This window comes from Chelonia mydas, chromosome 10 (assembly GCF_015237465.2).
Source record: "Chelonia mydas isolate rCheMyd1 chromosome 10, rCheMyd1.pri.v2, whole genome shotgun sequence".
Lineage (NCBI taxonomy): Eukaryota > Metazoa > Chordata > Testudines > Cheloniidae > Chelonia > Chelonia mydas.
This window is the reverse complement of record NC_051250.2, coordinates 20,389,085-20,413,597: the sequence shown is the minus strand read 5'-3', so window position 1 is coordinate 20,413,597 and position 24,513 is coordinate 20,389,085. Positions and strand designations below refer to the sequence as shown.

The 24,513-nt window shown below is 44.3% G+C and overlaps 1 protein-coding gene across 12 annotated transcripts in view; it reads right to left on the bottom strand.

The window, feature by feature from the left end:
- SNX29 (sorting nexin 29) overlaps window positions 1–24,513 on the bottom strand; it is a 450,561-nt gene that overhangs the window by 206,169 nt on the left and 219,879 nt on the right. For all 12 annotated transcript variants that reach the window (XR_006284108.1, XM_043523231.1, XM_043523230.1 and 9 more), the window contains one exon: window positions 1,367–1,422. Coding sequence is in view for 10 of the 12 variants with exons in the window: in XM_043523231.1 (XP_043379166.1) it covers window positions 1,367–1,422 (56 nt within the window). In the remaining 2 variants the exon portion in view is untranslated. Of the gene's footprint in view, window positions 1–1,366; window positions 1,423–24,513 lie in introns of those variants that run through there.

Here is a 24,513-nt window from a genome sequence, read left to right as displayed (position 1 = left end):
TAAAAAAATTGTGGTACACTAATGTTCATCTTCTGCAGTGGGAAATGAACAATTATAGAAGAGCATGGCAAAAAAAAAAGCTAAAGAGAGAAACCACTTTTTAGTTGTGTCATTATCCCCCCTGGCATTCCCACGGGGATTTAGTTGGTCACAACTGCTGCTGAACCATTAGCGGACTAAAAGATCCAACTGAAAACTAAAACAAGCTCCCAAAGGACGTTCAGATGCAGCATAAAACTGAATTCCTCCTGTCCCAAGATTTAAAAAAAAACTAAACAGGACAAAGATTCTGAAAGTTAGCTGCATTATTTCCAATAACAGCATACCCAGTGATGAGCTGCCAAAATCTTAACAACCAGTTCCCTCCTCACCACTCCCCCCGGCCAACACCCCCCTCCGATGCCTGCCCCATCCACCCCCTCCCCTAACTGCCCCAGATCCGGGCAGGAGGGTCTCGTGGGCCACCGTAGTGGGTGCCTGCCCTGCCCCGCCCCTAAGAGCCAGAGGGATCTGCTGGGAGGGAGAGGTGAGGAGTCCTGGCGGTGCTTACCTGTGACAGCTCCTGGGAAGCATCCAGCAGGTCCCTCTGAGCGGGGCGGGGGAGCGAAGCTGGGGGATAGCAGGAGGAGCGGCCGCTCCCCCCACTGATCACATCAAAAGTGGCGCCTTAGGCACCGACTCGGTGGGTGCTCCGGGGCACCCACAGGGAAAATTTGGTGGGTGCAGAGCCCCCACTGGCAGCTCCCCGCCCCACGCCTGGCCCCAGCTCACCTCACCTCCACTCCGCCTCCTCCCCTGAATGCGCCGCCCCGCTCTGCTTCTCTGCCCCCAGTTTCCTGCGAATCAGCTGTTGGCAGAGGAAACCAGGGGTGGCTGAGAAGCAGGCAGCGGCTTCACGCTCAGGCCCAGGGAGACAGAGGCGAGCTGGGGCAGGGAGCAGTTCCCCTGCGCGGGCCCGCCCGGGTTACCTGCTGCAGCGCGGGCAGCCCTCCTCGCGCTCCCCTGCCAAGCTCCTCTCCACTCCGCTTCCATCTCCCTGGGCCTGAGCGCGAAGCTGCCGCCTGCTTCTCAGCCCCCCCTCCCCCCGGGCTTCCCACGTGAACAGCTGATTCGCAGGAAGCCGGGCGGGGGAGGGTGGAGAAGCAGAGCAGGGAGGCGTGTAACTCAGGGGCGGAGCAGAGGTTCTAAAAGGGCTTCTAAATTTAACAACCGGCTCCAGCTCACCACTGAGAATACCCCTGTTTGGTAATTCACTTATTGGAAATTATGGAGCGAAAGCAATGTATTAGATCTGATCATTTGTTCCCCACTCCCACACAGATAGTATAAAGATACAAAATTTCACATTCATTTACTGCAAACTTACATTTCAAAATCTGACAAACTCTGGTCTTCAGATGTCTGACTCAAATCCCCAGGGACCTGACATCATAAAAAAAAAAATCATGATTATTATGCTTTCCATAATGAAGGTAGGATATTATATGGAAATGACTGTTCAACATGCAGATGAAAAGCTGTATTGTAAAACAATAGAAGAAAAAAACTGTTTTGAAGTAATATAAACATGAGACTCTGGTAAGTTCTCCATTAACTTTACCGAAACCCATTACTAATTCCAAGTCATATAAAAGCATGCATTTCTGAGAAAAATAACTAATTAGAATTTAACATATAAATGGTGCCCTCACCCCTAAATTCTGGTGCAGAGGCCATTACCCAGTGGAACTGGTGTGGTTCTGCTGCAGAAGGAAGGAAGCAGGATGCTGGGACCACAAAACAGTGTGTCTGTACCCACTATAAGCCAGACCAGACCAGCTACACAGAGGCTCACGCAGCACTCCAATATACAGACGGGGAAAGTTGTGTGCATGAGTGGAGCTGGTTTGGTGAATCTGACGTTATGTGGCATCCGTTGGGTATTCCTCCTCAATGCACCACAGCCAAAGAAGCTCTGCTTCTAATCCATAGTTTTGCGGGAGGATTCTCTTTTGCAGCTGGTGAGAAACTTAACAGCACACAGTCCTGTCACTCAGGTTGTTTTTTGGGTTCTGGATTTATCCTTCAAAATATGGGACTCTGCACAAATTCCCTCTCCGCAGTTTTTCTTTTAGATCTCTAGAAAAGGCTAGTATTACACATAACAAAAACAAAGCAGGCATGCAATATTATTATAACTGTCCCTCGTCACTCTTTGCCAGGCTTCTAATTAGCCTCCAGCTTTTACCACGATGACAGCTACCAGTTGGCCTGCCTTTAATGATTATTTTCTTCTATTAACAGATATAGAACAGGCATGAGACAAGAAAAATTATTTGGCTAATTTAAAAATAAAAAAGTGACGGTTAAAAGTAGCCCTGTACACATAAAATTGAATCCAGGTAATATTAGGGGAAGAATAGTGTTAGCCAATGTATATATTTGTTAGGGGTATGACATAATATGTTAATATGCATTACACACAATATTAATATTGTACACATATCAGACATGAATGCTGAGTAGTCATGTTAAGTCATACAACTGAGAATTGTATTATGTTTTTCGCTGAATGCTGTTTATGCCTATTCCCTCAAGCTAACGTATATGCCCCCCTAACATTTTGCAATAGATGATTCAACTCTTGGCACAATCAGATACATGTTGGAAATCAGATATCTGAATAGTATGTCCTGGTACTCTAAGGAGGTGCTTCCATGGGCCACTGACACCTGGAATGTGGTATGCACAACAAAGATAAGGAAGGTACTGGATGGTACAAAAAAACAAGATAAGAAACAGGTGCAGACCAGGGTGGATAAAAATCAATGATTTGTTTTAAAAAAAAATATTTAAAAATCTGATTTTTTTATTTAAATCTGATTTTTTTGATAAAATGCTTTTTGAGGAAAAAACCTATCTAAAGATAGTTTTAATTAAGATACATTATAGCTCAAAGTTTTCTCATCATGGAATAGGGATTATAAATTATAATTCTATAGTATGAGACAATCTATTCATGTAATATTTAAGAAAAGTTTTGTAAATGTGTTCCAACAGTTCATGGATTAGGGACCCAATCTTATGGGGTTCCATAGGCTTCTGTATAGATTATTTAGGAAAATCTTTCTATCTACCCAATGGGACTCAGTGCTCAGTCTAAAAGATACCATCAGAGATGCTTAGTTTGCAGTTCTCAAACTGTGGATTTGTCTTTCCAGAAGTAACATGCTTGTTAACAGCAAAAATGGTTTAAAATAAATAAATAATACACAGATGTGAGAAATAACAGACCTCAGCTCTATTGTCCCTCTGCAAATTTGTGTACATAGAATCAATCCCTTACCTCTCTCTAAAAGTGCAAAGTTTCAAAAAGTTCAATGAATAGAAGATTGTTGGCGGTGGAATAGATCTGGACAAGGAGAAATCTGTAAATAAATGTGAGAAGCGACGGACATATGCTTGTTTTGTTAAAATATTATGTTTTCTGTTGAAGAAAAAAATCCAAACTACATAACGTTGTTGTTTTAGTTAAAAAAAACAATTTAAATATCTGTCTGGTGATGGTCTTCTCCTAATATAGCATTGCAAGAAAATCCTCCAAATATTAATGATTAACCTATTGAACTGGAGATAGTTCACCTCCCAACGACTTCATAAATATCTGCTTCAATTACCTTTGGTAAATGAAATAACCAAACAATCACTCATTTTCTGATATAGCGGTAAAACTAACCTGAAAAGTTTTCAAAATAAAGCACTGTTTAAAAAATGAATAGTGTATACCTTCTAAAAATGAACCCTACATCTATCTCTGAGTTGTGAAGAATATGCATTAAGGTTATAATAACCAACAAGAATGCACTTTTATGTAAAAAACCATGATTAAATCGAGTTTTCCTGACTAGTGATTTAAATCAAATCCATCCTGGTGCAGACTCATGGGTTGAATCTTGGATAGATATGTAGAATCTTGGGTAATATTTAGCTGGGAAACAACTACAGTATAAATACTCAGTGCATACTGTGGGAGCAGACCTTCTATATAAGGTGAACTCTGAGAGATTGCTTCCCCAAAAGGGCGGTATGTACGTCTCTTTTTCATGTTTCTTTTTCATGCTTTATTTGTTTTTCATGCTTTATTCTTGACTAATAAACTCACTATGCTTGGCTATTTGGAATCTTAAATATTTGTAATATCAGATCAGAAATGTAGTCAAGTAATTAGCTATACCTAGTCACTAGTGGGTATTTCTGGGTCTGTGAATTTCCTGCCGCCTTGGGTATTTGATATGGCAGATTCAGTTATCCTTCTTGGATATTGGGGTTTAAAGTCAATGCCTGCAACATAGTTAAAACTCCAACACCGAACTCTACTTTTCAACACCAAAAGAACATTACCTCTCATCTTAACCTAGCTAAGCATGGAAAAATTCCTTCCTGTGGTGACAACTACACCCTGATCCCAGTGAGAACTGTGATTCCCTGTCTGAAATCAGGCTTAATGGCTGACAGATGTGCTCTCTAAATTGGACCAAACTATCCAGGGGCAGGAGGATGGGAGAAGCTCCCGCAAGGCAAGCAGCCATTAGTTCCTCTGAGCAGACACACTGGCAGGATTTGAAACACCCTCCAATTCCTGGGCAGCCCCAGAGGTGGTCCCTTCCTACACAAGGCAATCCAGAAGCAAGTGAGATGGGAGAATATCTCTGTCTCTTCCTGAACCAGAAAGTTACACGTTTACATGAAAGATGTGGGAGTGAGGTCTTGATTGCCAGAGGCCACCTTACTTTTTGCCAAGCCTGGGCAACTGGGAATGATATGTGAGGAGATGGAGATCTCCATTCTAAAGACGAGCTCATAGATGTTGGAACTAGTGGTGCTGCTGCACCTCTTGGCTTGAAGTTGTTTCCATCATGTACAGGGTTTACAGTTTGGTTCAATGGCTCTCAGCCCCTCACTTTACAAATTGTTCCAGCACCCCTGGATTAGCTACGCAAAAGGACAATGGGAAGATAAAGAACAACTTCATGGCATCATGGTGATGTTTCACTCCATATTCTTTATGAAAATATGCTTATGATATGAATATGACATAACTGAGATGTACTTTACGCAAGATGGGTCTTGTAAATATCATTGGAAAGGTTATCATTTACTGAATGTAATTATCCAATTTGTATGCCTGTATCATTTCTATATCAGAAGTTAGGAATACTGACTATGTATCTGTATTTCAACTATGCTACTTTGGGTGACGCTCACTGCTAACACCTCAGGTACAACAATGGAAAAGCCCATCAGCGAGGACAATGGACTGTGAAAAGGCTTGGCCTTCCTGTGAATGCTCCATACTGCCACTGACTCATGGAGTGTGATACTAGAGTCAGGTGGTCTTGTCACCTGATACTAAACATTACCTGGGACTTTCCACTGGAAGGTAAGGGGGGGATCAAGTTTAGGAAACAGGATTCCCGCCTTATGTAAATCCGATTGAAGGGTGAGGAGGAAGGCAAACGGAACTCTTCCTCTCTATGGCCTGTCTGCCCAAGAAGAAAGACTGCTAAAGCCACCTGAAGGGAAGGCAAGGGGAGAGTCCAGACTGAGACGGGGGTCCAATCTGAAAAGGAATATAACTGGAACTCTGAACCACAGAAACTTTGCAACCTACCTAAAATAACATTTAGGGTAAGAATTTACATTTTGTAACCTGTTTCTTAAGTATATTGAGTTTAGCTTGTGTGTTTTATTTTACTTAGTCAGTAATCTGCTTTGTTCTGTCTGTTATCTCTTATATTCACTTAAAATTCACCTTTCGTAGTTAATAAACTTATTTCTTGTTTGTAATATAACCCAGTTTATGTAATTTCTAACGGGGGAGGGGGAATTGTGCATATCTCCCTCCACATTGAGGGAGGGGGTGAATTTCATAAAACCTTTGGGTTTGTACCCCTTAAAGGGAGTGGGCACAAGAGTATTGGGGCGAGCCCCTAAGGCTGAATCTTTCCAGAGTGGATCTCTGTCACACTGTGCAGCTGGGTGTGGCCCTGCCTGTGTGCTTGGCTGGAAGAAGCTTGTGAGCCTAACCCAGCAAGGCCAGGTAAAGGGGACCCAGGCTGGCAGAACAGGCTGACTCAGTGGCATCCCAGCACATTAGGTGACACCACAAAGGCCCAAACCTGTCACAATCACTTCATGTCTTTTCTACATGTGTATGTTTTATAAATTGCTCTGAGTTTGTCTGTGTTTGACTAAAGAGGATTATCCATGAACATTTAGAACCTTAGGGTATCCCCAGTATCTCATATGACAAATCAGATATTTCACACAAAGGTAAGCTTTACAACAAACAGCACAGTTATTACATCTATGCTCAGAACTTTCATGTAAGGTCAACAGCTGAGGAAAACAAAACAAAGACAGACAAAAAATATAAAATCTGTTTCTATCAGAAGCTGTTCCTGGTGCAGGTTATTGCTATCACACTTCCATTGAATAACAGTGCATTCGCAGTTATTTTTAAAATGCAAAGCCGGTAATTTAAAAATCTCCCAGTATAATTATTTGAATCAATAATATAAAGTGGTTTATGCCATAGATGTCAGCAAATGAAACAGAACCCCAGGCTTGATAGCAGATTCTATGCAGACGGTGTTGAGTGAGCACAAGGGGAAAACGAGAGGGGGAAAATTTAAGGCAACAGAGAAAAGAGATGAGGAAGAAAAGCTGCAGGAAAGGAGATGGGCAGCGTAAAAAGAAAAAGATTCTAGAGACAGCTGAATGTGAAGAAGCAGAAAAGGATACAAATGGTAAGAATGATGTTTGGCTCCTATACAACATATTATAAAAATTTAAATACACCAAATCATACAGGAAAAACTGACATTTAATCTCCATGATCTGGTGACATTGGGCAACTACAGAAACTTAATTCCTAGCAGTTATGAAATCAGTGGAATCCCACAATAGGTTATGAAAACCAATCTATCACCTGAGTCTGTGCTTTCATCCCCTGTAATCATGGTGCCATTTGTACTATTCATAATTAAACCTAAGAAATGATCTGTTGATTAAATAACCTGATAACTGAATATCCTTTGCTATATTTCAGCTGTAATACTGTTGGATGGCTGTAAGATCAGGCTTCCTTCTTATCCTAGATAGCAGTTCCACTTCCCCTCTCCTTGTATTTAAGGAATTAAAATTTCCATGGTTAAATATAAGCTTTAGCTTCAGAACTCACCCCTTTATTCCTTTGGTCCACCAGAGCCTGGATTTGTTATTTTTTTGGGGCACAGTGTATAGCACACCTTTTCCTTAGTGAGACTGCTGATTGGTGTTATTATAAGCAGAAAGTTTTTATGTTGTTTGTCCAAGCAGTTTAATAGCATCACTGAGTTTAAATAACATGTAATGAGGTTATACTGCTCATATGAAACTGCGGTAAAGCACCAGAATCTAAGATGAATGATGAAAAACAATGAAAATTCCCAATTTAAAAAACATTATGTGATAAGTTCAATGAAAAATTATTTCTAGCAGCTTTTTTATTTTTCTCCATGAAAAATAATATTTTACTCAACTGAATTTTAAAATAAAAATAGCCTCTCTCATATGACACTAACTGGAGGAATTTGCAAGGGACAAATAAGCCAACCATTCAATACTATTAAATAGTAATAATAAAAAAAAGGATTTGTCCCAAAGCTGCTTATGGTTAAGCAGCAGGTCCAGCTGCTAATTATCACAAATATAAGCTGCTTCAAGAGTAGGATAGGGATTCAATCCCAGCTTTATTTTATTTATATATAAAAAATGCAAACCAACTTTCCCTCTAGCAGATGATTCTGCTCCTGGCTCCTTTTCTGTACAGAAAAGAATGATACCCATGGCAGGAGCAGGATCAGCTGCTAGAGAGAAAGCTGGTTTGCATCTATTACAAACACTGTGCATCAGCAACCAGAGAATATGCCTCTGTCAGGAATTATTTTTGTTCACTGAACTAATGTTATAATATTTACCAAAAACAAATTCCTAGCCCACCAGATTTCTAAAATGAACATAAATTGTGTCTATCTTCAGACTTCATAAACAGCCATTGATTAAGAAGATGGGGGATGGGGGTGGGGATTTTGGAAATAGGCAAAATTATCAAAAACCAAAATGAAGTCTTCTCTTTAACCTGCAAAATGTTTAAATAGGTGTCTTTGCTTGAGATAAATCTTCAAAGCATGACAGCTTCTGAGAAATTTTTCCTTTAGATGTAAAATAGGATAAAATAATCAACACTGTCAGCCTGGAGGTATGGACCATTTATCACTAACTGAGCATGCACACTATATTTTTATGATTACAAGTGCTATGATTACATCTAGCTGAGGTGTTTAATGCCCATTTTGCTTCAGTCATCACTAAAAAGGTTAATGGTGACCAGATACTCAACACAATATTAACAAGGGGGAAAGAACACAAGCCGAAATAGGGAAAGAACAGGTTAAAGAGTATTTAGATAAGTTAAATGTATTGAAGTCAGCAGGGCCTGATGAAATTCATCCTAAGGTATTTAAGGAACTAACTGAAGCAATCTCAGAACCATTAGCAATTACCTTTGAGATCTCATGGAGGACAGGTGAAGTCCCACAGAACTAGGAGAAGGGCAAACACAGTACTGTACCTATCTTTAAAAAAGGGAACAAAGGGGATCCAGGAAATTATAGATCCATCAGCCTAACTTTGATACCTGAAAACCTACTGGAACAAATTATTAAACAATTTGTAAGCACCTAGAGAATAACAGCGTTATAAGGAATAGCCATCATGGATTAGTTAAAAAAGAAATCATGCCAAACCAACCTAATTTCCTTCTTTGACAGGGTTACTGGCCTAGTGGATGGAGGGAAGCTGTACATGTGATATAACCTGTGGTGAGCTGGAGCCGGTTCCCACCGGTTCGCTAGAACTGGTTGTTAAATTTAGAAGCCCTTTCAGAACCGGTTGTTCCACGAGGGACAACCGGTTCTAAAAGGGCTTCTAAATTTAACTGGCCAATTAGGCGCTGACTCCATGGGTGCTCCAGCCCTGGAGCACCCAAGGGGAAAATTTGGTGGGTGCAGAGCACCCACCGGCAGCTCCCCACCCCACCCCACCCCCACCTCACCTCCGCTCCGCCTCCTCCCCTGAATGCGCCGCCCCGCCCTGCTTCTCTACCCCCCCAGGCTTACCGCAAATCAGCTGTTCCTGTGGCAAGCTGGGGCAGGCTGAGAAGCAGGCCGCGGCTTCCCGCTCAGGTCCAGGGAGATGGAGGTGAGCTGGGGGAGGGAGGGCACGAGGAGGGCCGCCCACGCCGCAGCAGGTAACCCGGGGGGGCGGGGGGGGGGAACGCGTGCAGGGGAACCGCTCCCCGCCCCAGCTCACCTCTGCCACCCTCAGCCTGAGTGTGAAGCCGCCGCCTGCTTCTCAGCCCTCCCTGGCTTCCCACCGAACAGCTGATTCACGGGATTCCGGGGGAGGGGGCGGAGAAGCAGAGTGGGGCAGCGCGTTCAGCGGAGGAGGTGGAGCGGAGGTGAGGTGAGCTGGGGCCAGGCGCGGGGCAGGGAGCTGCAGGTGGGTGCTCTGCACCCACCAAATTTTCCCCGTGGGTGCTCCAGCCCCGGAGCACCCAGGGAGTCAGTGCCTAAGGCGCCACTTTTGATGTGATCAGTGGAGGAGCGGCTGCTCCCCCTGCTCCCCCCCCAGCTATGCTCCCCCGCCCCTAGGAGCCAGGGGGACCTGCCGGATGCTTCCTGGGAGCTGCCCCAGGTAAGCACCTCCAGGACTCCCCACCTTGCCCCCTGGCAGGTGCCTCTCGCTCTTAGGGGTGGGGTGGCCATCCACTACGGTGGCCCACGAGACCCTCCTGCCCGGTTCTAGGGGCAGTCAGGGGATTGGGGGGGGTGGAGGGGGCAGGGGTCCTGTGGGGGGGGGGGGCGTCAAGGAACGTGGGGCGGTTGGATGGGGCAGGAGTCCCGAGGGGTGGGGGTGGGCAACGACCTCGTGGGGTGAGGCGGGAACCCATTGTTAAGATTTTGGCAGCTCATCACTGGATATAACTGGCTTTTAGTAAGGCTTTCGATAGAGTCCCATGTGACAATTGCATAATATGATCTAGATGAAGTTACTATCAGGTGGGTTCCCAACTGGCAGAAAGATCATATACCAAGAGTAGTTATCAACAGTTCGTCCTCAAACTGAGAGGGTATATCTAGTGGGACCCTACAGGGGTCAGTCCCGGTCCCGGTACTGTTCAATATTTTCATTAATGACTTGGATAATGGAGAGAAGAATATGCTTATAAAATCTGCAGATGACACCAAGCTGGGAAGGGTAGCAATCATTTTGGAGGATAGGATTATAATGCAAAACAATCTCAACAAATTAGAGAATTGGTCTGAAATCAACAAGATGAAATTCAATAAAGTGAAAAGTACTACAATTAGGAAGGAAAAATCAAATTAATATCTTCACAATGGGGGGGAAACTGGCTAGGCGGTAATACTGTAAAAAAAGAGTCTGAGGGCTATAGTGGATCACAAATTGAATATGAGTCAACAATGTGAGGCAGTTCCAAAAAACGCTAATATCATTCTGGGTTGTAGTACCAGGAATGTCCTATGAAAGACACAGGTGGTAATGGTCCCACTCTGCTTAGCACTGGTGAGGTCTCAGCTGGAGTACTGTATCCAGTTTTGGGTGTCACACCAAGAAAGATGTGGATAAATTGGAGAGAGTCCAGAGGAGAGCAACCAAAATGACAAAAGGTTTAGAAAACATGACATAGGAGGAAAGTTTAAAAAAAAAAAACAGCAACAACTGAATGTTTAGTCTTGAGAAACGAAGACTGAGGGGGGTTTAGTCCTGAGAAATGAAGACTGAAGGGGAACCTAATAGCAGTCTTCAAATACGTTAAGAGCTGTTATAAAGAAGATGGAGATCAACGGTTCTTCATTTCCACTGAAGGTAGGACAAGAAGTAATGGCCTGAATCTGCAGCAAGGAAGATTTAGGTTAGATATTAGGAAAAACTTTCTAACTATAAGGGTAGTTTAGCTCTGGAATAGGATTCCAAAGGAGGTTGTGGAATCCCCATCACTATTCAACATGTTCTTAAAAACCTCCAAACACCAGGGATGATAGGGTTACTGAGGTCCTGCTTCAGAGCAGGGTGCTGAACTTAATGACTTCTTGAGGTCCCTTCCAGCCCTCCTTCTCTATAATTCTACCTACTACAGTTGATGAGGTTCAGTTTTCACTGTTAATCTGCAGACAAGGAGTAAAAGACATACTTATCAGAGCAGTATTCTTTCACAGGGCTCTTTACCATGACTTGGTTTTATCACTTACTCACAAAATGAATACATAAAAAAATGATGCACCCTATTGTACCTAAGTATTGGGTATACTTCAAATGATGTCAATTTGAGGGGATGGTGCCATGAGTTGTCAGTATGATAGTATATATAATAGTCTTCAATGCAGCCATATAATTTCATATATTTACTGCTATTGCCAAAAACTAAATGTCATCTTCATTAACTGAAAAAAGTGTCATATCTACTCTCAAACAGATTTGCTTATTTTACAGTTTACTGGAGTGCAGACCGACTTAGTATATTCATAAAATATTTATATCCCGCCCAGAACTATTTTCTTCCTCTCTCTGTGAATAAAAGCTGATCCTAATCTTCCTCAGTTGCATTCTGTTGGTCGTTCTGCTCCAAACATAGGGCTCTGCTCATCACTCCTTACTCGGTCCACCACTCCTTATTCTCACTGCAGTAAGGACAGATTTCCAATTAGGCTGGCAAATATACACAAGTATTGGACATTGGGAAAAGAGTCAAAATATTCACTGTATGAAATGAAATTTACTGATCCAAAGATCGCTACATGAAAAAATGCATATTATTGATCATGAACCCAATTTTCTGTTGCCCTTCATCTTTGGTTTGTCTAGACCAAGTTTTTAGTCCTGTTTTAACTCAAGTTAACTAACAACAGTAAACGCTATAAACTAACAGCAAACAAATATTTGCTCCGGGACACCCTGATCTCTGAAACAAATTACCATGTCTACACTAGCATTTACAAGTGTGGTAATTAACTTGAGATAACTGACCATTCAATTAACTTGAATTACTACAAAACCACAAACACTAGCCTAGACAAATCCATTGTGCAGTTATTTACACAGCAAAATGTGACTGTAAATTCCACCAAATCAGAACAGTAGAGTTTTGAACTCTATACCAGTGAAAGTAACTTTGCAAGGAGCAGGGCAGCAGACAATCAGGTCCAACATCTTCATGAATAAAGTGTAGGATACCTGGAATTTAATGAATGAATACTTTGCTCAATTTAACTTCTCCAATAAATGGGCTGCTGGGCACAGTGTGTACAGAAAATGATTTCTCCAGATTAAAGTTTCATGAAAAATTTAAACATGGCTGACTGAGGGCCAAAATCTATTACTCATACTCACACTGAGTATTACCCTGTTCTGGGAATGGCACAATGTTTTACATGATTAAGAGTGGCAGAATCTGGTGCTAAATTAATATAGAGCTTATGCTGGGAGATTTTTCCCACACCCAAACAACACAGTAGATCATCATCATTAGATTTGTACTAGCACTGGTTCAATTAATCTTGATTTCATTTTCAAAAAGGTTTATTTGCCTTGATATAACCACTTGAATCATTCAGTTTTGTGAAAAGTGACCGACTTTAAAATATTATGTACTTTAAAACCTACAGTACTGTCATTGTGCAATGCCATGTGACAATCCAGTGACGCATATACTACATACAAAGTCAATAACATCATTTGCTACAAGTTTATAAAAAATCACCTTCAAAAAACTGAGTAACGTTAGCTGGAAGCTGTTGTATGGTGTCCTAGCAGAATGGAAGCAGCCCTTCATTCCTGGGGTGGCTGCACTTCATTGGCTGCATATCAGCTCTGATAAATCATTTATGGGTAGTGTTTATATAGCCATTTCATTCTATGCTTTCAAAGGCAACACTCAGTGTATATTTAGGATGTATTTTTAAAAACATAAAAATTAAGAACAGCATAAATTGTCCAACAGAGTCTGAATATTAAATGTAGTATGCTGATGACAGAAAAAAAAATCAGAAAATATCAAAAATAAAACACTTTCTAAACTTCTATGCAAACAAACTTTGTGTGTTTCTACTAAAAAGGGGGGGGGGCGGTTTCCCCACAATTTGAAGTCTTGTGATTTGCTTTGGATCTACAGAGAGAAAAACAGTCTATCCCAATTTTAAAAATAGGTAATATTTTCAGTATTTACATGTTTGGCTGGAGAAAAAGCTTTTTAATATCTAGTTGTTCCAAACAGCATTTAAGGTAAACAGGATATTTTCAATATGTCACATTTCAAATATTTTTTTGTAAAACCATGAATATTTTAGACACCACACTGATGTGCAACTTTAAAAAAAAAAACAGATTATTCCGAGTCCCACCAAAGCTAGATTTTTTTAAAAAACATCTGATGTCAGAACAACTGGGTGTCTGGAAAAATACATTTTTAAATTCCTTCTTTAAGCTAGAGATGGTATGTATCATTGATGTTTTAAAGACGCGTCACAGTTGAAATCATTTGTATTTATTTCATAAAATGCCACACTGGAAATGTAGGAGAACACTTACACACTATACTAACATTTTAAAATCTGCCAGAAAGACAAAGTAGGTGGTTTATTATTTCACATTTATATTGAGGTAGCACCTACAGGCCAACCAAAATAGGACCTCATTATGGCAGGTGCTGTACAAACATACAGTAAATGACACTCCCTTCTCCTATTTGGGGCTTTGTAAAATGCAAAACATTTTTCCAGTTTTTCTAATTTGGACTTTAAAATGTCTTATCTTCTTTTATCATTTTAGTGACAGGAAGGTGCTATACTGACAGCCCTGGAGGCAAAACTCTCTGGACAGATACACACTAGAAATATCTATACAAACCTTCCATCAATCCTGACCTGAAGTAATCTTTTCTAGTGGCAAGGAATCTCTTCTGCCTATTCATTCAATATCCCCTTTGCTGAGATCACTATCAATAATGGCAGTTAGGGACAACTGTGAGAGTGAATTTAATGTAAATACCTGCCCACTAACAACATTAGCAATTTAACAACTTTGTGTCGGTTCCAAACTGGGTAGTAGTCAAGCTGAAGAGCTAGAGATGAAAGGCTCCATGTACCATTAATCATCTCTTGAGACATATACATTTGGTATCAGACTTGCAAGAGGACAGACAAGCCAATCAAAACCCCCCCTGTTTGCTGAGTCAGAGGTTTACAGTTTGGAAGTCCAAAGGGATGCAGATGTCCTGGACTGTGGTAATAAGCAGGGAGAGGGAGAAATAATTAAAAGCATGGGTGCAGGGAGACCACACATTGAGGACTGCATGAATGTGATCAGGAATTTCTGGCAACTCTGCCATTTGGGTGGAAATCAGTTGATTGCACATGTCAATCACCTACAATTTCCCCGGCTTGTCCTGATCACAGATGCATAACCAGGATTACAATCCTAACTGGAGAAATCCCTTCACAGGCAGGTGAGGGATAAAATGAAGCAGATGGAAAAGCTCTGCTAAACAACAGCTGGTATATATAGAGAATGAAAGGAGAAGACTTACCTTCAAAACCCTGAAAGTAATTGCAAGGCCCAGGCAGTTGGCATATAAATGGAGTGGAAAAGGGAACGTGACCATTTTCGCAGGTGAGAACATCTTGGAGGATGGTCCAGTTCTTGGATGTAAATGGGCAGCAGGGCAGGGAAGAAAGAATTAAGAATGGAGTCCTCCCTATGGATGTAGGCCACAAGCCCAGAAAGGGATTGCTTCAGAGACCCAATAAGCAAGATAACAATCAGGTTTTCCAAAGATAACCTGTTCTATATGCTTTCACATATTTAAGAAAGTTACAGCCTGTTGCTTTTTTTTTGCATAGTGTATTGTCAGTGTGTCCTTCTCAATGTGCCAGAAGCAATACTTCCAACAAGCACATACGGTTCCTTTCATCATTTGATAACAGCACCCTGACTATGTAATTCGGCATGGTAAACTAGCTGAGTCACTGAGATCCAGTAAGAGCTCTTTATCAGAAGAAACTTGGCAAATGAGTTTGTCTTATTTAAACTACCAAAATTGCTGAAGAAGTTTTGGTCATTAAGAAGCCATATACACACAAATGAATAACAATCTCATTTCATTAGTACTGAGAATGCAATGTGAGTTGCGTCCCTTATGAGTAAAACTATTTTTAAAATGTGCTAGCTTGTCTTTCATGCTACATTATTTCCAACTGATCTTAATGTGTCTCAGTCTCTTAAAATTTGCCTGTCAATTTTTATTATTCAGAACAGATGCTTGTCTAACTGAACAGTTTTAGTAAACTAATCAACTTAAAGCCTGTTAAGAGATGGAATTCACTTCAGCAATTTAAATTAATGGATGCAGGCCATGATCCACAATGAAATCCCCTGAGCAGACACAGAATGACCTTTCATCCTGTCCGCCACCACAACGAATAAGCACACTGACTTTGCGAAATGGCTTAGTCCTGTCAATGTACAAGGCAAGTGCCCTCCTGACATCCAGAGCGTGCAATCTGTGCTCCTCTTCCAATTTATGAGGCTTCAGAAAGAAGACCGGTAAGTATATGTCTTGGCTGGTATGAAACTGTGAAACTACCTTGGGCAGGAACACTGGGTGCGGCTGCAGTTGGACTTTGTCCTTGTAGAACACCGTATCGGATGGTTCTGAAGTTAGCGCCCTGATCTCAGAGACCCTACAGGCAGACAGTATTGAGACCAGGAAAGAAACTTTCCAGGAGAGGAGGAAAAGGGAGCAGTAAGCCAGAGGCTGAAAGGGAGGACCCATGAGCTGTGACAGCACGAGGTTCAGGTCCCAAATAGGGACGGAATCCCTCACGTGCGAGTAGAGGTGCTCCAGACCTTTCAAAAACAGGACCATCATGTCGTGAGTGAAGACTGATCTGCCCTAGAGAGGAGGGTGAAAGGCCGAAATAATGGAAAAGTGGATTTTGACTGATGACAAGGCCAACCCTTGGAGCTTGAGGTGCAGAAGATAGTCCAGGATCGCCTGCAGCGAGGCCTGCTCAGCTTGGATACCCCAGTCTGAGGTCCAGCACATGAACCTCTTCCACTTGGCCAGGTAGGTCGCTCTGGTGGAGGCCTTTTAGCTACCCAACAAGACCTGTTGGATATGGGCCAAGCATTCATGTTCTTCCGCATTTAGCCATGCAGAAGCCATGCTGTGAAGTGCAACACCGACAGGTTCAGATGCAGAAGACTACCATGGTTCTGGGACAGCAGATCCAGCCAGGGAGGCAGCTGAAGCGGGGCAGCTACCGAAAGGTCCATCAGTGTGCAGAACCAGTGCTGCCAAGGCCACGCAGGGGCTATCAGGATCACCTTTGCCTTGTCCTGTTTGATCTTCATAAGGATGTTGTGGATTAATGGCACCCATGGGAAGGTGTACATCAGAACCCCTGACCACAGGGGCAGAAAGGCATTTCCCGGAACGAGCAGAACACGTGGCATTTCCTGTTCTGATGAGACACGAACAGAGCCCCCAGCTCCGGAAGATCAAACTGACCACCTCCGGATGGAGCGACCACTCATGGTGAGACGAGAAGGTCCTGCTGAGGTGATCTGCCAAAGCTTTCCTGGCCCCAGGCAGATGCGTGGCTACCAGATGGGACAATGTGCTGCGCACAGAAGTCCCAAAGGGGGAGAGCTTCTTGGCAAAGGGCTGATAACCTGGCTGCACCCTGCCTTTTGATGTAATACATCACAGTGGTATTCAGTGTCAGAACCTGCACCACCTTGCCCTTCAGGTGGGGCAGGAAACCTGGCAGGCCAGGCAACCCGCTTTGAGTTCCCTGATGTTTACTTGGAGGGACAGATCATCCCACGATCAGCGGTCTTGCATGCTGAGCTCACTTAGGTGGGCTCCCCAGCCCAGATCTGAGGCATCGGAAACCAAGGTCAGCGACGGGGATCAGGCCACAAAGGGAACTCCCTCCATCTTCGATTCGGGGCTCAACCACCAATCCAGGGACAATCGGATGTGAACCAGCACCGTGAATACCCAGTCTAGATAGTGTCCGTTGGAGATTTAGACCGACGCCAACCATGCTTGCAGTGGCTGGAGATAGAGCCGGGCATGCCAGACCACGTATGCGCATGCAGCCACATGGCCTAACAACCACAGGCAGGTGTGCCCAGTGGTAAGCAGGTAGTTTTTCACATGGGAGATCAGGCCCTGGAAATGCACCTCTGAAAGGAAGGCTCTGGCTCATGTGGGCCAATTCCAGAGATTGACTGCTTCTGCGCATAAAGCAGTAGATCTCATGCCTCAAGAACTACGTCAATGAACTCTATTTGTTGCAGTGGCCTTAAAGTCGATTTCTTTTCACTTATCAACAGGCAGGTCGTGGCAGGTGGAATGAATCAGATCGAGGCTCCCCTGCATCTGTTCCCAAAATCTGTCCTTGATGAGCCAATCGTCGAGATACCGGTAGACTTGAACTCCTCAACACCTCAGGTAAATGGCCACTGGCACCATACATTTTGTGAACACCAAAGGGCAGTGCCGTGAACTAGAAATGGCGCCTGCCCACCATAAAATGGAGGAATTGTCTGTTATCTTGGAAGACAGAAATATGGAAATAAGCATCCTTCAGATCGAGGGTGGCGTACCAGTCTTCCAGATTCAGGGAGGGGATGATGGAAGCCAGAGAGACCAAGCGGAACATCAACTTTTCGAGAGACTTGTTGAGGCACCGCAGGTCCAGAATGAGTTTTCAGACACCTTTTACTTTAGGGATTAGGAAATAACGGGAGTAGAACCCTTTTCCGTTCATGTCCTGAAGGACCTCCTCCACAGCCCCCAGCTGTATGAGGTTCTTGACCTCTTAAACGAGGAGTTGCGTGTGAGAAGGGTCCATGAAGAGAGACAGGGAAGGGGGGTGGAGGGGCAACCAAGAATTACAGGTTGTAGCCCCGAGTTAAATCTCTAGCACCCAACAGTCCAAGGTGACTTGCGACTAGGCCAAATGGTAGGGATGAAGACAGTTGAGGAAAGAACGAGGCGGATCCGGGAAGTTCACTGGAACGTCGCTCTTGAGCGCACCCTCAAAATGAGTGCTTCTGGCCCTGGTTGTGCCAGGGAGCAGGAGACAAAGGGCGGCGACGACTAAAACTCGTATCTCTATCCCTTTTCCTTGCGGGTCCCTGTCGAGGTTGCCAAGGCCTTGGCGGCAGCCGGAACTACTTCCTCATCGACTGCGATTTATTCAGAGCCAGTGAGCGAAGGGTAGCCTGACTGTCCCTCAGTCTGTGTAGCCTCGCATCGGTCTGCTCTGCAAAGAGACCATTCCCATCAAAGGGAAGATCCTGGAACAAGGTGTACATTACCTGGCATAGGCCAGTGGTCTGAAGCCAGGAACTGTGCGTCATGATAATCGCTGACAGGACCACCCTAGTTGCCAAATCAGCCACCTCTCCGTGGGTGGCAGCCTTCCCATCAAAGACTGCTTGCTAGCTCTCCCCTGCCCAAGGATTAGAGCTCATAGACTGCTCATTAGCTCAGCCCTGCCTAAGGGCTAGAGCAGAGAGACTACTCATTAGCCCAGCCCTGTCTGAGGGCCTAGGTCCTATTGACTGTTTGGGGTTCCACCTGTTACAAAGGCCGGGATGAGAACGTCTACTCTGCTAATTCCCTTGACACTAGGCCCTGATCCCGGTGATATAGTGAGGTGCTGTGGCACTCACTGACAAATGCAACACCATTACAGGACTCAACAGGAAGAATCAAATGTTAGCTCAATAGACTACATAACCCCACCAATAAATCCCAACAATATTTCAAAAACACCCTTTCTCACTACCCTCTTTCAGCCAGCACAAACCTCAGATCAACCTTCTCTTCCAAATGTGAAAGTCCAAAGGAAAGCAATAGCTGAGGGAAAACATAAAAGCAGCAGGAACCGCCACCCACCCATGGCTCTCAGAAGCAACCTAGGCAAGCATCTCAAAACAGCCTTGGCAGCAGCTCAAAAACAGAAAACAACAATGTACAGCATCCTCAAAGCTCTTGCAGACATCCCACCTCAGCAGCACTTATGCTGACAAAATGATCCTCCTCAATAACTTTCTCTAAAATTGTTTTGAAGGAAACAAATCCCACTCAGTTTTTTATTCACCACAGATTTCATCAATACAATGTGCAGATCTGAAAGGTAGGAGCTACACAATTCATGATGCTTAGAGTCTAACTGAGATGTTTAGAATGCTCAAATGCCTAGAAAGTCTAAAGGTCTGTCCTCCAATGTGTATTTGGGATGCAGGCGCAGGGAAAATTGCTTTGTGGAAAATTGTGAAAGGTGTGTCTGTCAGCATAGCTCCGAGTTCGCCAATCCTTCTTGCAGAAGCGATAGCAACACAGGTGACTTTCATGGAAAGGAGGGAAATAGAGCATGATGGCAACAGTTCAAAGGGTGGTTTCATATGGCTAGAACTAGGTTCAGATCCCATTGAGGTCTGATGGGTTGGACAGGTGGGACGTTTCTGAGGAGGCCCAAAACCTAGCAGTTAGCGGGTATGTAAAGAAAGAGTGATATTCCATAGGAGGGTGGAATGCGCTGTCGCCAAGTGGACTTTCAGAGACTTGAAGGCGAGACATTCAGGGACAGAATGCAGCCCAAGAGGAAGGGGATCCCCACTGATTCTGGTGGAACTCTCTTTTGTTGGGCCCAGCGGCAAAGTGTTTCCACATGGCCTGGTAATAGTGCCTGAGGGATTCCTTCCTGCTGCTGGAGAAGATGGCATGGCTGAAGAACAGGTCCGTTATAAGGCAGCTGTCCATCCAAATACCACACACTGAGATGGAGTGCCTGTGGACTGGGACGTCTGATCTCTCTGTTGCACTGTGTCAGAAGATTGGGGAAGGTGGGGACAGGAATTGGTGGATGGGTTAATATGTGAAGGAGATTGGGAAACCAGAACTGTCTCGGCCAGCAGGGGGCAATCAGAATGACCATCGTTCTGTCTTGTTGGATCTTGTGCATTACCCAAGGGTAGGAGCATAATTGGGAGGGAAGGCATAGTTGATTTGGTCTGATCAGCAGAGCAGGTATAGGTTGCCCTGAGACTGGTGGCCAAGACCTTCCCTGGAGCAGTAGGGGATGCATTTGCTGTTTATATGCAAGGCGAAGAGATCTTTCATTGGAATCCCACATCAGGTGAAAATGTCATGTACTATCGAATTGTGAAGGTGCCACTTGTGGTCAATCACAAAATGTCTGCTGACTGAAGCTGTGAGCACATTCTGTGTCCCGGGAAGATAGGCTGCGGACAAAAGTATCTGGTCTCACAAAACTGGGTGATTGGGCAACAAAATGGCAGATGAAATTCAATGTTGATAAACGCAAAGTAATGCACACTGAAAAACATAATCCCAACTATACATATAAAATGATGGGGTCTAAATTAGCTGTTACCTCTCAAGAAAGAGATCTTGGGAGTCATTGTGGATAATTTTCTGAAAACATCCACTCAGGTAAGTGTCAAAATGTTGGGAATCATTAAGAAAGGGATAAATAATAAGATAAAAAAAATCATATTGCCTCTATATAATTCCCTGGTATGCCCACGTCTTGAATACTGTGTCCAGATGTGGTCGCCCCATCTCAAAAAAAATGTATTGGAATAGGAAAATGTTCAGAAAAGAGCAACAAAAATGATTAGGGGTATGGAATGGCTGCCATATGAGTAGAGATTAATAAAACTGTGACTTTTCAGCTTGGAAAAGAGACGACTAAGCTGGGATATGATAGAGGTCTATAAAATCACTACTGGTATGGAGAAAGTAAATAAGGAAATATTATTTACTTCTTCTCCTAAACAAGGACTAGGCAGTCACCAAATGAAATTAATGGGCAGCAAGTTTAAAATAAACAAAAGGAAGTATTTCATCTCAGAACGCACAGTCAACCTGTAGAACTCTTTGCCAGAGGATGTTGTGAAGCCAAAGTCTATAACAGGGTTCAAAAAAGACCTAGATAAATACATGGAGAATACGTCCATTAATGGCTATTAGTCAGGATGGGCAGTAATGGTGTCCCTAGCCTCTGTTTGCCAGAAGCTGGGAATGGGTGACAGGGAATGGATCACTTGATGATTACCTGTTCTGTTCATTCCCTCTGGGGCACCTGGCATTGGCCACTATTGCAAGACAGGATACTAGACTAGATGGAGCTTTGATCTGACCCAGTATGGCTGTTCTTGTGCTCTTATGGTGAGTGATGCAGAGATTCCAGAGATTGACTGCTTCTACGCATAAAGTAGTAGATCTCATGCCCCTGTTTGTTGATGTAGAAAATAGGGGTGGTGTATTCTGTCACGATGAGAACAAGATGGGAATGGATGAATGGAAGAAAGGATCGGCATGCTTTCCTTACAGCTCAGAGTTCCAGGATATTGATGTGCATCCTGGATTCTCAAGGAGACCACATTCCCTGTGTCACGTGATCATCCATGTGTTTTTCCCAGCCTACAAGGGATGTGTAGGTGATGATCATCTTGTCTGGAAAGGGGGGAGCCCCTAAGCAAATGTAACATGGATCTGTCCACCACTGAAGGGATGACAGCACCCTGTCAGGGAGTGTCCATAAGGTCCATGGGGTGATATTTTGGTGAGTAAACTATCTGGAGTCACTTCTGGAGGCAGCGAAGGTGGAGTCAAGCAAAGGCAGTCATGTATGTATATGAAGGCATGTGGCCAAGAAGGTGCCTAGGTGGGGTCTAGGATCGATTTTTCAACACTGATGCTGACTCTGAGGAACGAAAGAAGGACGAATAACATGGAGTTTGAAACTTGGGCTTCGTGCCTGGATCGTGCAACCTAGGAGCCAGACGTCGAGATACGGAAACACCAGGACTTAGGTGCCTAGGTGGGGTCTAGGATCGATTTTTCAACACTGATACTGACTCTGAGGAACGAAAGAAGGACGAATAACATGGAGTTTGAAACTTGGGCTTCGTGCCTGGACCGTGCAACCTAGGAGCCAGACGTCGAGATACGGAAACACCAGGACCACAAAACGTCTGATATAAGCTACTTTGGTGAAGAGAAAACTTTGGTGAAGACTCTGGAAGCGGTGACTATTTTGAAGGGAAGTACCTGTATTGGAAATGGTAGGTGCTGACTATGAATCGCAAGAAGCATCTGTTGGCCAGATGGATATTGATGTGAAAATAGGTATCCTACATATCAAGAGCAATAAATCACGTCTTTTTCTATGGATGGGATAATAGCTGCCAACTTGAATTTGTGGACGAGGGGATTGAGATGATGGAGGTCGAAGACTGATCTCCTTCTTATGTATGAGGAAGTAAGTCAAATAGAACCGCATTCCTTGATATTCTGTGGGAACGCGTTCTACCACTTCCCAGTGTAGCAAGAATTCATTTCTTGGGTGAGAATGCTGTCATGAGAGTGGTCCCTGAGAAGGGATATGGAGGGGGGTTTTAGAGGAGGTAGAATGATAAATTAGATCGTATAGCCATGGTGAATGATGTTGAGCACCCATTTGTCCCAAACTTGGGAAAAGAGTGCTAAATGATCCCAAAAGGGGGAAGAGTGCTCATGAGGTGGTTGGCAACATGACTGGCTGCCCTCCAGGTTATCTCATAAATCTCTCTTAGTCACAGACTGAAGCTGTGAGGTGGAAGCCTGTGAAGGGGGTCCCGGGAGGCAGGATCTCTGGGTTTTCTGTCACTTCCTTGGTGACTCCTAAGTAAGGCTACATTTTAGTGAGAGGTATTTTTAGAAAAAGTCATGGATAAGCTCCCTGGAAGTGGTCGGCATGTCCCTGCAGCTCCTCGGGGGAGAGAAGGCCAGGGGGACTTCATGCGCTGCCCTGCCATGAGCGCAGCTCCGCAGCTCCCATTGGCGGGGAACATTGGGAGCCGCAGGAGCGATGCCTTAGGCAGGTGCAGAGCCTGCTGGCCCCTTCACCTAGGAGATGCAGGGACATGCACGCTACTTCCGGGTAGCCCCCCGCAAGGTAAGCGTGACCCCACACCGCAATCCTCTGGCCTCAGCACTGAGCCCCCTCCCACAGCCAAACTGCTGCTGCTGCTGGCCCAGGCAGCCCCTGAACCAGCCGCAGCAGCCACTGCAGAAGTCATGGAGGTCAGGGAAAGTCACGGAATCCGTGACTTCCACAAGCTCCATGACAGACACGCAGCCTTACTCATAAGGTCCCTGCGGGTAGAAATGCGGGAACTTACAGTGTTGGGTGGGTGGTGGGCGGTAGAATTTACACTTCGGGGTAGCAGTGTAGATGCCCAGCGAGCAAAGGGTTGCTCTGGAGTCCTTCAGGGTATGTAGCAATTCATCAGTCTTTTGATTAAATAGATGGGATTCATCGAAGGAGAGCTCTTCAATAGTGTTCTGCACCTCACTAGGGAAGCCAGAGGAGTGGGGCCAAGATTCCCTACGCATAACTATGGCTGTAGCCATGGTCCTGGAGGATCTGCATCCACTCCCAACTGGAGCGCTGTTCTGGCTACCAGATTGTTTAGTCTGCAGAAGAGAAGAATGAGGGGGGATTTGATAGCTGCTTTCAACTACCTGAAAGGGGGTTCCAAAGAGGATGGCTCTAGACTGTTCTCAATGGTAGCAGATGACAGAACGAGGAGTAATGGTCTCAAGTTGCAATGGGGGAGGTTTAGATTGGATATTAGGAAAAACTTTTTCACTAAGAGGGTGGTGAAACACTGGAATGCGTTACCTAGGGAGGTGGTAGAATCTCCTTCCTTAGAGGTTTTTAAGGTCAGGCTTGACAAAGCCCTGGCTGGGATGATTTAACTGGGACTTGGTCCTGCTTTGAGCAGGGGGTTGGACTAGATGACCTTCTGGGGTCCCTTCCAACCCTGATATTCTATGATTCTATGATTCCCTTCCTCAGTGAGCGCCAGAAAATGAGTCTGATCCTTTTGTGGAAGGCTATCAGCAGATTTCTCAAATTTGCTGTAATTCAGGAAATCATATTTGTTTAGTAACACCTCATCGTTCATAACCCCAAATTGGAGGCTGGCTGAGGAAAAGACATTGCACCCCAAAAGATCCAAATGGACGCCTTCCTTGTCAGATGGCGTAGAGCAGAGGTGGCCAACCTGTGGCTCCGGAGCCACATGTGACTCTTCAGAGGCTAATATGCGGCTCCTTGCATAGGCGATGACTCCGAGGCTGGAGCTACATATACTAACTTTCCAATGTGTTGTGGGGTGCTCTCTGCTCTACCCCCTGCTCTGCCCCAGGTCCTGCCACCATTCCACCCCGTTCCCCAAGACCCCTGCTCCTTGCCCCAAGCCAGCCATGCCCTCGCTCCTCCCCCCTCCCCACCAGAGCCTCCTGCACACCGCAAA